This window comes from Crocodylus porosus, unplaced genomic scaffold, assembly GCF_001723895.1.
Source record: "Crocodylus porosus isolate Cpor-Errol unplaced genomic scaffold, CroPor_comp1, whole genome shotgun sequence".
In the NCBI taxonomy this organism is placed as follows: domain Eukaryota; kingdom Metazoa; phylum Chordata; order Crocodylia; family Crocodylidae; genus Crocodylus; species Crocodylus porosus.
Window position 1 is genome coordinate 48331206 of NW_017728950.1, and position 12883 is coordinate 48344088.

Below are 12883 nucleotides of genomic sequence, written 5' to 3' on the forward strand. Positions count from 1 at the left end.
TTGACTAATTCTATACTTCCAGGTACAGGACAAAAAGGGTGATGTTTTACACTGCTGGCAGAGCTGCCACCATCTGAAAGGGAAAAGAACCAAACTCAGATCCCCTCAGGCCTATGACAGGCTCAGTCAATGGATATTTTCACTTTTATATTAGACTTCATAGAAGTTTCTCTCTCCCTTTATTTAAAACAGAAATTCCCTATCAATAAGTTCTGTCTCAACTAAGTTAAGGGTACATAGGTGATACCTATAAACAGACACAGTAGTACCACTTAGTATTTTCATAGTTCTTTCCATCTTCAAATTGCTTTATAAATGTTAACAAATGTGTGTGTGTGCACTGTTTAATAGAACACAACTGCTCAGGAGTTCATTTTACTAAAAGTATACTTATAACACAGGTTCTGAAATATGTAGTTAAGAAGTTCAGTCCATTTGGCTGTCATTATGACTCAAGTCAGAATTTCTGTCATCCAATCAAATTACTTCCTTTGTCCAAATATCTTTAAGTATTCTTTGATGCTGGACACATTTGATTTCTAGCTTCAGGATCACACTGTACCCCAAACCTATTGATATGACAACATAATTATGCAACATATGTAGCAATTTCAAGGAACAGCTTCTTGCATACAGTAGGGCTTCTCTTATACCACACTGCCCATGTAGAAGGGCCTTTAAATAGTCATATATTACTTAAACTCACTTCAAGAATTCTTTATGCTGCCAGAAGGATGTATTTGAGCTTCAGTATAACTATGAATCAAGCTTTAGACAATTAGAAAGATATGCAGTTCATAAATATACATGTACAATTCTCTCTAGATTTAGAAAGATTTAATGAAAACTAAAGAACCTTTTAAAATATATTTTAAGAAGTGACGTAAATATGGTGCCCTGCCCTTTTTCTAGGTTTAGGTTTGCTAATTTTAAGGTTAGGGTTTTCCACAGTACCCTTCACTAGGAGAGTTAAGGACAGGAACAAAGATGCTCTTGAGGCCTTTTGTGGGTTATAAAAAATGATGGGAGCCAAAGGAAGTGATCTCCAGTCCTTCAGGCAGATATAGACAATGTTCAAATCAACAGGCAAATATTTGGATGCTTCTCTGAGTTTGTCCTTCATTAGTTTCAGTGCTGTTCTGTATTACTAAGCAAATTAAGACTTCATACACACATTCAAATCATTTGGGAGAATTCTCTTGGGTTTGTTCTTCTTGTAGAAAAAATTATCTAGAGATGCCTGAACAGACACTTGATGTCTGAGCCCTTGAAGAGTCAAGAACTTGCAATGCAGACACTGCACAGCTGGTGTATGTGTGGGGGCTGGGCACACATCTCAGCATGGTAATAGATAGCAGCAGAACAGAGCAGTCCTGATTGGCTGGCCCAGACCACTCATGGTCAGTCTGTGTCTCCCTGCTGTATAATGTGGGATTTTGAAGGAGACATGCTCTACTCTCTGCTTGGCTGGAGTAGTAATGCAATATATTATCTTCTGAGGGGGGCAGGAGCAAAGCAGCTTGGGATGCTAGAGGACTGTGCTGTGGTTTCTTTCAAAAGAGAATGTGTACAGACATTAACTTGCTTAGAAGAAACTATTCTGGAAGTTATTTTAACACTGATTGTTCACATGTTATTTTTCTCCTGGACTGGTCATTTCTCTGTGGGAGAAAAAATTGGGAACATCTGTACACTCTTAGATTCTCCTGGGAGAGCAGCGACTCTCCCACGAGAAATGGAATGTCTGTATTAAGACTAAGACCCAGGGAGGTTAATTAGTACAATACAGTAGAGATATGTGTCTGCTGGGGAGATAGGAATAGTTCCTTCGTGCTCTGTTTCTTGTATTATTGCTATTGTTTAAATAGTTTAGGGCAGTATTAACATTATGCTGGAATCATTTCATGCCGGTGTATTAGATTTGTTTTTTGATGTGGTACCTCCAAATCCCATTGAACAATCTTGGAATTGTTATTATTACAATCATTAATAAGACTTACATCCATGTAGCATTTATACCTGTGGATTTTATGACCATTAGGGACCATTAGATCATCTAATCTGAATTTTTGTATAATACAGTCAATGGAATTTCACAGTTAAATCATCTCTGCTTGGCCCAGAAAACTGAATTTGGGAAGATGTAATTGGGTTAAATACTTCAGGCCTTGTTTTCAATTATGGAAATTATAGTCATTTCACTGAAGTCCTGGTTCATACCAGCAAATATGACCCCACTTTCCTAGTTTCACTGGGAATGTGGGAGACTGCACATTCATTGGAAGGCATCAGTTAATGATAGTTACTCCTCTCCTGTACACATGTAGCTACTGAAGGAAATAATATAAGCAGCCTACCTTGGGGGACAGGGCTCCGGATTACAGGCTTTTAATAGCTGTGGAGGACGGCGACTGGTCACACACAGAGTTTCATCTGTAATCTCTCTTGTCTGTTTGTTCAGGCAAGTCACCACTGCTTCCTGGATACCTGCGCACAACATTTTACAGTCAAGAGTCAGTGCACATATCCCACAGGGAGTGATAAAGTATAAACATATCACTAGCAGGAGGACTGCTAAGCTGCTGTAGGAACTACTGTGTATCAGAAAACAGTTTGATATTCAGGATTGTCACCAGGTTTCACTCAGACGTTTTTGCCAAACCTGTGGCTGGGGAGGGGGATGCCACTCAAATGGTAGTGTGACCTGGGTTGAACATGCTCTTCTGCCACTTGGTGTACAATACAAGCTGTTTCATGCTGACCACTAGCTCTAAATTGAGCAAAGTAGGATGTCTGGCATGTTGATGGTGGCTTCTTGGTGGGGAAAGGGGCCTTCTTGGGGGCAGTTTCCTCTGCCTCTTCTGTTTTAAGAGGAAACCTCCATTCACAACATCTGTAACTCTTCAGAAACAACCATCCCTAGGGATGTATTATCCATTGCTTCTCCTTCTGTCCTGTTCTTCACCCAGCTGGGAAGAGGTCCAATTATATAAGTATCAAACTCCATAGGGACTTTCCATCTCAGAAAAGGTCATCAAAACAAAAACAAACACACAGAACAAATGTTCTTCAATCACTGCACCTCTAACATGTAATCAACCAAAGTATGTGTTAGGGTGACAGTATTTGGATTTTGGAGAGCACTGGATTTGCAACTGAATAAAGGCTTTTTTTGTGTCTCAGCAAAAGCTGGTGGTCACAAAGCAAAATGATACATTAAGAATAACTTTGCAAATGCTTAAGCAAGCAGTTTTCTAACAATGGGGTGGTGTGCAAGATGCATGATTCCTTGTGTAAGAAGAACAAGATGCAGCCCACCAGCTATCATCAGGAGATAAAGCAGAAGCAAGGCCTTGGAGAGGATGCTGAAGTCAGCAAGAAACCAAAAAGAACCAGCAAGTGACCGAAAGAAGTGGAGGTCAAAGTCTTATGCATGTTCTCCTAACAGAGAGGCATGTAAATTAATAAAATGCATAGGCAATAGTAAAAAGTGAAGTAAATAGTAAACTGAGGCGGAGCTTGAGATGGGAGAAGAAATGGGTGGAACAGAAGGTGGAGTGAATGTTAATGAGCATGAACTAAGTTTTATAAAATGTGAAAAAACTAATGTTCACTGCTGCTCCCCAAGTTCACAGACTGCATGTCTGTGAGGGAGCTCGCCCGAAGCTGTCTCTATTTTGAATAAAGCTGTTGCGAGCAATGTGTGCTGGTGTTTGCTCCCTGCTGGCTCTGGCTAATAAGTAACAGGATCTGAGGCAGAAGGTCACCTCTGTTTCTCCCCAAAAGCTCTGCTCTGTGACAATTTGGTTAGGATGGGCCCAGCAAAAGATACATACCTTACCCTATCTCTTTAGGTAACCTGAGCTGGATACATTCCTGAGGGAGGGGGGAAACCTGCTCCCTCTGCCTACGTGACTGGCATCACATACCTGGATGAGGGGCTTGGGCTTGGCTGACAGCCAACAGATGCTGGCCTCCATTGGACCAAGTAAATTAGGTCATAAGGGCTATATAAGTTCAGGACTGCCCAGGAGGAGGGGGCAGCAGCCATGAGGAAAACTCAGAGTGAGTGAAGAGCTGGACCATCTGAAACTTGCTTTCTCTCTTAAAACTCATGATCAAAGAACAGCCTGCCTCCAGAGGGAATTTCCACCTGCCTCTTCATGATACTTGAGAGTAATCTACCTGAGATCTAACTAGATATATAGCTTGCAGTAAGTCAGATGCATGATCAGAGGTTACTCCAGCCACCCTGTTTGCTCTATGTGATATCTCTGATACTACTCAACTCTGTACCCTATTCCAACTCTACTCCTTGTAACCAGTGAAGTTCTCCTTTGTACCTAGCATGGGAGACTTATTGAGAGTGGGTCTAGATTATGCCTTGGGGTCCCCTTGGTTTGGCTGACTAAGGGAGACCACTACTTGTGCTTCCAACTGAGGGAAGCACCCCAAGTTGGTGAAGTGAGTCAAGTACCCTTAAGGGCTACTAGGCCTGTGTTTCCCAGGGACTGCAGAGCCAGAATCAAGTCCACCCCGGGTGGTGGCAGTTCTACCCCCAGGCTAGCGGGTGTGCTCTAGGAAGGGGGTCGGCGAGATGTGAGGTGCCCCCAGGGAGGCACTCAGACCCTGGAAGGTGGTCAGGTGCAGTGAGGTGGGCGGCTCAACACAGGAGCACCCCCTACTGGCCTGCCACAGGATCCATGAGCAATTGGATCATCATCTCCCGAGTCATTGGGTGCTGCATGGAGTCGGGGTCTAACAGCATGTACTTGCGAAGAGGGCACGTGATCACTGAATGAAGGCAGGTCCTTAACAACTGTATGCCACATAGCAAAACCCCATTTTTTTTTTTTTTTTAAATGCATTTCCTCCCCTTCCCCAACTATTTCTGACTTTCCCTCTCTATCCCTTATAAGTGATTACAAATAGTACTAGATACTACTGTAATAAGCCCCTGTATTACGTCTGTAATAAGTCCCTAGGTATTACTGTAAAAAGCCCCTTTTTTAATATATTGTAAATAGTGTTCTGTTATGTTTCTATTGATTTTTACTGTTTTATATTGTATTATATTGTATTCCTATCATTTGTGCATTGATTTTTATTGTTTCATATTAATATTGTATGGTTTAGGCCTGTGTCTGTAAAGTGACGTCAAGTATCCATTCCCATCTTGTTCCCAAGGCCTGTTGTGTAAGTATGCTGCAATTCTGTAACCTCTCCCATGTAATTGGTTTTCCTTGAATGCCTGAAACAAAAGAGTGAATGGATGAGTGAAATACAATGATAGCAGGACCTCCTACTAAATCACCCCACCATCAAAACCAATACCTGGACCAATGATCCAGCCACTGGAACCACCCTCAACATTCAAGAAAAAAAAGATGAGGCAACCCACCATTGTGCCAAGGCTGCACATGCTTCTTATGAACATCTGGAACCCTCTGGAACAGGGCTGACCTTGCCTGGACATGTCCTCCCCATAGGAGATCATAGGTGGTCTGCCCCATAAAAAGGGGTAGTGAAGACTGACTCCATGGGATGCCATCTTCACCTGGACCATACCTGCTCCACGACACACTGCCAATCAATCCAGAGGTCCTGCCAGCAACCCTCCTCTGGACAACACCTGCTGGAGAAAGACCCCGACTGGCCATCGAGGACCCCCTCCCAGCCTGGATAGGTAGGTATCACCCACATCCTCTCTTGAACCAAGGACTTAGACTCTGTTTCTCTTCCCTACCTGGACTCCAACATTGAGTCTCTTTCTCCTGCTACCATTGTGTGAGTGTGTGTGGGAGTGCTTCTGTGAGTGTGTGTAGGAACCAAGATGTACAGTAAAGTGTTCATTTAATAAAACTGTTATTTGGAACCCTGAGCTGGATTTTGCTTTACTACTGTTGCAGCCCTGCTCCAAACTCTGCTCCTCATCACTCTAACTTCTGTCTCATTTCTCCCTCTACTGCTTCTGGCTCACTGCCACCTCCAACACCTGTCATGCTCCTGTGGCTCCAGCCATCCTGAGCTCTTCTCTGCTTGCAAACCCCTATTTCTTTGCTATTGCCTCATCGCCACTGCCTTTCCCCTTGATCTCTGTCACTGTTATTGCCTTATCTCCACTGCCTTTCCCCTTGATCTCTGCCACCTGCTCTTTAGTTACCAAGTACCCCAAGCATAGGTACCATAGGCACCAACATACACACATTGTCACCTGAGTCAGTGTTTAAATTGTATGTATGTGTATGCATGTGTGTATGTATTGTGTATGTTTTCATGTCATTATCATTAGAGTGTGCATGTGCTCGAACTGGTGATAGGTATGCATGTGCCTAAGCTGGTCATCTTGGATGTGTATTTGCCTGAGTTGGTAGTGTGTGTGTGTGTGTGTGTGTGTGTGTGTGTATGCACCTAATTGATTTGTGTGTTTGTATATATGCAATTGTGTCACACCCTCCCATATAACAGTGGGATATTGAGATCCTGAGCATTGGCCTGACCCCAAAGGGCAAAGAGCCATATTCTAACCTAGGATAACATGGTATTAGGTACAGAGAAAATGCAAAATGATGCCATAGCAGTCAGAATTTGCAGACAATAGATATTTTCAGGTTGCTGTGCCTGGAGCTCAAAATATACTTGAATCATGCAAGAGAAAATGGCACAGCTGAGAGTTGGAATCAAGGAAGGAACAGAGTAGGAGCAGCAGTGAGGTCTAAAAGGGAGTTTGGATAGTTTTAAATGCTCTGTCCCTGGTTCTGTCAGATTTCTACTACACCATTAGGCAAAACTGTCTCATTTTCTCCATGTAGAAACTGTGGCTATTTTATTTTACAAGGCTTTAACGAGAGTAAATTGATATGGGCTGCTCAGATATACTACAGCAGTTAAGTCTAAACAGTCTAAACAACATTTCACATAAACTAATTTGGTTCTTGGAATTTGATCCACCAAAATCAAATGCAAAGGTGCAGGTATAAAGTTAATCGTTTTTCTATCCTAGCTGGAAACTCCCAGTCCACAGCAATTCAAGTGTGGTGGAAGTATGTAATTTGCATTCATCCTAACTTTCCAGAATTGGAGAAAGTTTGCTAGACTTGTCCTCTAATGACTCCATCACCGTAACAGTGTATCAACTGCTTTTCCAAAATGCCCCCATCCTTTGAAGACGGAAATGTTTATGAAAGTACTGGGCAAGCCTCAGTAGCAATGAGGAAAGAGCAAGAATAATACTGCCATGGGTACAAATAAAACTTGCAATATGCTTCGCTGTTTTGAAGTTGAAACTGGTGCCATTTGGAAAACACCAACGTGCTAGTCTGCAATGATGGATTAACATGGTATGGCCCACACCAACAGTTTGGCCAAAGTCATGGAGCTTCACATTCTCCCCACATTCAAACTATCTGCTCTTTTCCTCTAAATGCTTAATAAATTTCCAGGTAATTTTTTTTCTGCTGAATACATTATCATATACTATAAAGTGAATGCAATAAAGTGAATGACATAAGTAACCACTCAACGGACTGACAAACAGTGGTTACATAGCAGAGGTGGTCTTCTAATCAAGACAAAACAACACTGTGCTCAGGACATTTGGCACTAATTTAGGACAGCCTCTTGTACACACTATGTTAGTGAAAATAACAATCAAAGTGAGAAGGGGCTGTCAATCAACACCTAGGAAAACATTTGGATGGCTTTCTATGAAATGAAACCAATGAATTCCACAAATCTCTATGAAAACAGGTAGCATCACAATTTTAGATCTAACTTGTCATTCAAGCACTTCTCTACTACCTACTTTGATCTGGAGCCACATTATCTCTTTGTAGTGTATCTATTTAAGAATTTCACCTATGTAATGAATTGCCATTCATTGTTACACAAGCATCCCACGTTCTTTTAACAATCTCACATTACTTATTTTGGATCTGATTTTCCACAGGGGTCCTAATTTTAGCGGTAATGATTGCAACTCTCCCTCTGATTCTCACCAGAACTAAGTATTCACAGCATATCACAGAAACAAACTTTTTTGTTTCTCTTTTCCATACAGTAGGTGCATCTACACGAGATGCTACGTCGCCATCGTGATTAGCAATGGCAACATAGCTTGCCACTATGGTAACGTAGCACTGGCAGGCACAAACCGTGACACCGATGCTACTGTGCAGTAGGGCCAGAAATGACCTGTGTGCCACCAGGACTGTGCAGTCATGGCGGTTAAAACTGCACAGTCGAGGGCATGTGTAGTTGTACCCAGTACTTTTAAAACCATCCAGTTCTTGCTTGTGTACTCTTCTTCTTCCTTATTCATGCTATTTCAATTGTCTCTAAAGTATCTATCCAGTAGCTTTATTATTGTTTATCCTGCAAGGAAGCAACTCTGATCATTAAAATGCTTGGTAACTTTTTAAGAGATTCCAGATTTTATTACAAACCGGTTAGGTCAATGCAGAGTGGCGCACCTGAAATTTATTACTAAAACATATACTCTGATCCTGATAGCAGGATGTTCTTTTGTATTTTGTTGAAAAGAAACCACAGCAAACCTAAAGACATGTTTACAGACAAATACATAGTTTGAATGGTAGCTACATTAGATATTTTAGTGGCAGTTTACTGGCAGTGCCAACAGAAGGCTTAAAAACTATTCTAAAATATCTATCATAGGAGATAGTCATAGATAATCAGAGTTCCCCAGTCAGCCTCAGAGCTGCTCCTAGGTGCTGACTTTGGTTTTTGCTTCTGGGTGCTTGGATAGGTAACCCCCTCCCTCCTCCCCGCACAATGGTGCTTTACTTTAAACTTGGTGCGTTCCCACCCCAAGCTCGGCAAATGCCCACAAGCAGCAGCGCATTACTTCAAACTGGTTCTGCAGCATCTGTAAGGATTGGGTACTTTAGTGAAGCTTTTTAAAACACTTATCTAATATTTGTTTGAATCAGGTTTAGCTAAAAGTGCCAAAAAGCCCAGCTGAAGCAACTGATCTTTACTGATGCTACAGAGCCAGGTCAAAGTAATGCACTGCTTCTTCTGGTAAAGCACTATTTTTATTTTTATTTTTTTATGTCTGCAAGTAGCCATGGCTATGGCTATGGCTTGTAGGTGCTGAGCACCCATTAATTTTTTTTGATGGGTGATTGGGCTCCAGAGCATTCACAGAGTCAGCACCTATGGAGCTGATAATCTTTTAACATTTGCCCAAGATAGGAACAGACTCAAATACAGAGCCTAGGATGGCTACAAGTGAATGCTATTAGGACTGTTTTGTAAGTCGCACCATATATCTTTTAGGGTTAAATCCTGAACATTTGCTACAAAAGGAAAACAAAAAGAAGTAGGAAGTAAAGATCTAGTGTGTAAGTAATACTGCTGGTCCACTGGATAATAGCACCCTGTCTTAGTGCACAGGTATGTCCCCACTCTGACTAGGATAAGACATGCCCTACAGTCCATGGGAGCCTGGTTATCCACTCAGAGTGTACAGTTTGCACACAATCCAGCTGGCCTATATTCCACCACCACCACCTTACACAGATACAAACTAGGCAGAAGTTACAATACAAAGAGTAGTCCACTTCTTCTCACAGCATCAAACATGTTCACAGCAGAGCATGATTGCCTTATTTCTGACTGCTGCCCCTATAACTCCAGGAAGATTGTTCCTTTTGCCCTGGATGCATCTAGGTCTTGGACAGCCTGCAGTCTACTGTCATGGTGAAGTTTTAGCCCTAGAAAATAAAGACATGTTCTCTTTCCTTATTCTTTCTAATGAAAATGAAGATTTCCCAAAGAAACACACTGCAAGCTGACAATTAAAGAAGTACTATCACTGTCCATAAAATGGCAGTCTTGAATATAAATGCTGAGTAAAACCTCAATATATATACTGATTTCTCCATAAAAATGTTATGGACCTTACAGTATTTTGTGTGTAAGGTCCTTATACACAAAACCTTACACTATTTTGAACATTACAGTATTTTGAGGTATTTGTGGAATGTCATGTAAGTGTTCTTGAATTTGTTTTACTGATCTGGCATATGTAGTCTCTATGTATAGGTAGCATTAATCTGTATTTAACCTTATCATTATTATGTCTGTATGAATTGTAGGATTCAGCATTTAGTAGGGGAATAATGAACACGTGTTACTCAGCTACTGACATGAGAGAAGTAATCTCTGAAAACTAGCATCTGCCATGGGACTGCTTACCCGCTAGTCAATTAGACCCTTGTGGATGTAGTCCTAGGTACTTGAGCCTGGCCATTCAGACAATGAGCTCACATTTTAAAAGAAGACATCTGTATGAATAACACCCGAGAACAGGTTTTCAAAGATGGATATTTATCACAGTGAAGAAATAAAATGAAAGACAGTATCTTTAGGATATAGGGTTAGTAATTTTTGTGTGAAAAGATGTACATATTTTTCTGGTCATAATTAGCTCAGGAAAAACTTCTGGTTTAGTAAACAAATACATCTTTGGGGGACAGGAAGTTATATGTATATTATGGGCTCCCCAAAAAGGGGTGATGTTTCTAAATGAACAGATAAGAAATCAAACTTAAGTTTTGCCTTGAAACAGTGGTTGTTTTTAGTTTGCTCCTGGGCATAGGGAATGACTTTAAGCCCTCAGACAATGGGCTAAGTGAAACAGACTCATAAGAGAACTTGCAGGAAGCCCCGTCAGGAAGGTCAGAGGCAGGAGCTACTTTCTAATCTGTTGAGCTGAATAGAAGATGTTTTCTTAGGTTTTGGATCCAGGGTAAAATCAGATTATTGTCCTGATATTTCTTTTGCTTGTTTATTTTTATATCTCTGCTTGTTTCTCAGTGTAGGGTTACTGATTTCTTATGCTTGTTCTTGTTTTTATAATAAATCTCTTTATTATCTTTTACAGCATACTCACTGTTGGTGATAACTGTGATTTCAGAACATTTGACCACACAGACAGGCCTCTTCCAAGGAAGGGGAGAACCTGTCATTTCTGAGCACATGACTGGATAAGGATGTGATTCTTTTAGCTGGTAAAATCCCCTCTGCTAAAAGCTGGCAAGACCTGGATGAGGTGGGTAAAGCTGAGATGACACCAGTCAGGGAGGTGACCTGTGGAGCATCTTAGACTGTTCAATAGTCAAGCAGCAGATGGCAGACAGGGGTTTGGAGTCTAAGGGCACCGTGAAGGTGTGAGAATCCCACGAGTGTGAGAGCATCTACATGTGTGCATTTACTGCACAGTAACCAAAATTACTGTGCAGTATGGGAGCACATCTACATGTGCACACCTGTACTGTGCAGTAAATATGGCAACTTAACCTGCCTTGAGTGTAAATCTGATACCTGCATCATGCAGGTATCAAATTTATGCCTGGTTAATTGCTGCTCAGTAACGCACATGTAGATGCCTTACTGCGCAGTAACACAGTGTGTGTGGACTGACTTGGGACTAAAGTTAGTCCCAAGTCAGTCCACACAGCATTAATATGCTGCACGGGTAGACGCTGGCCTATTCCCTCTTACTGCACAGTAAATTTAAGCCAGCGTAAATGCATGCATCTCTCAAAGCCACACCTGACTGCACCTAGGGTCAGAGTGTTTTATAGACCCAATTTACGGCATGATCCTGATGATTTGAGCCACCCCAGCAGCACAATGCAGCATATCTTGCTTAATGATCAGTATGAGTATTTCTCCCAATGTAAGATCACCTTCCAGTGTACCAGATACGTTGTAACAGCCCTGTTAGTACCTGTGAGGCCAGCTGACAGCACTGGTTTTGTAGAAAAGGGGGTTTGGCTGAGTTTAGCTAGTCCCTGGATTCTGCCTGACCCCACAGAGGAGTATAGGTTGCTGTAACTTGTGTCAAGGATTAATCCAAATTCTGGCTTATCAAAGGAGCATAAAAATACTTCAAATGAACTTCATCTTCAGCTTCCCCACCCCAGTTGGAACGTACAGATAGAGGTGTAGCTTTCCATACTGCTTCATGGAAAACACTTTGAGTTAGACTGATCCTCCCAACTTAACAGATGTTAGCTGTTGGATCAGGAGGGTGGGAGACTGAGTTTCAATTCGGAGGCCACCGTGGGAGAGAGGCTGCATCTCTTCAACTTCTTTCCCTAGCTCTACTGCCTCTCTCCCAGCTCCCATGTAGACTGTCCACCCACCCCATCCTCAAGTGTTGGCTGGGCAATCCCCAGAATAAGTTCCCTCTGCTCCCTCCCCACCCTCCAATTCTGCAAATAGCACCAGCATTGGGATGTGTTAGCTGAGCCTGCTCCTGGCAAGTGCAGACAGAAGTTACTGAGGGCACTCTGCTTTGGAGCACGTTCATCTAAACTCTCATGTAATGAGGGTTCAAGCTTTTTGTGGGATTGGTCCCTTTAAAAGTGCTCTGCACCTGTGCACTTGTGTTTGGTCATGGCTGTAGAGCATTTTCAGGAGCCAGATAGGGTGAAAATTGTCACTTCTCTCTGCACCTTGAGTGTCTCAGTGTAGGCTGACATAATATGCCCCAATATTTTTCATAAGCCAGTTCATGCAGCTAAAGACAAATACTAAAAATCAACCACTGCTTATATTCTCTAAATATCATTCTTCCATTATTTATCAGAACCTGTATAGTACAGAGCTTATTAAAAAAAGTCTTCTTCTCCCATATCCACAGAGCACTGACCTAAGGCTTATTTTTTTTTCAATTAATTTCTAAACATAATTTATTGCACAGTATATCACTGATGGTGTTTAACACCGAAAAATGCAAGGTTCTCCACCTCGGGAGGAAAAACCTGCGGCATCCTTATAGGCTCGGCAGTGCTACGTTGGATAGCATTACAGAAGAAAGAGACTTGGGGGTCATCATTGACCACAAGAT

General features: G+C 41.8%; 1 protein-coding gene across 10 annotated transcripts in view; it reads right to left on the reverse strand.

The window, feature by feature from the left end:
* ADAMTSL1 (ADAMTS like 1) overlaps positions 1 to 12883 on the reverse strand; it is a 639880-nt gene that overhangs the window by 116337 nt on the left and 510660 nt on the right. For all 10 annotated transcript variants that reach the window (XR_002104654.1, XM_019554877.1, XM_019554882.1 and 7 more), the window contains one exon: positions 2358 to 2487. Coding sequence is in view for 9 of the 10 variants with exons in the window: in XM_019554877.1 (XP_019410422.1) it covers positions 2358 to 2487 (130 nt within the window). In the remaining variant the exon portion in view is untranslated. The remainder of the gene's footprint in view (positions 1 to 2357; positions 2488 to 12883) is intronic.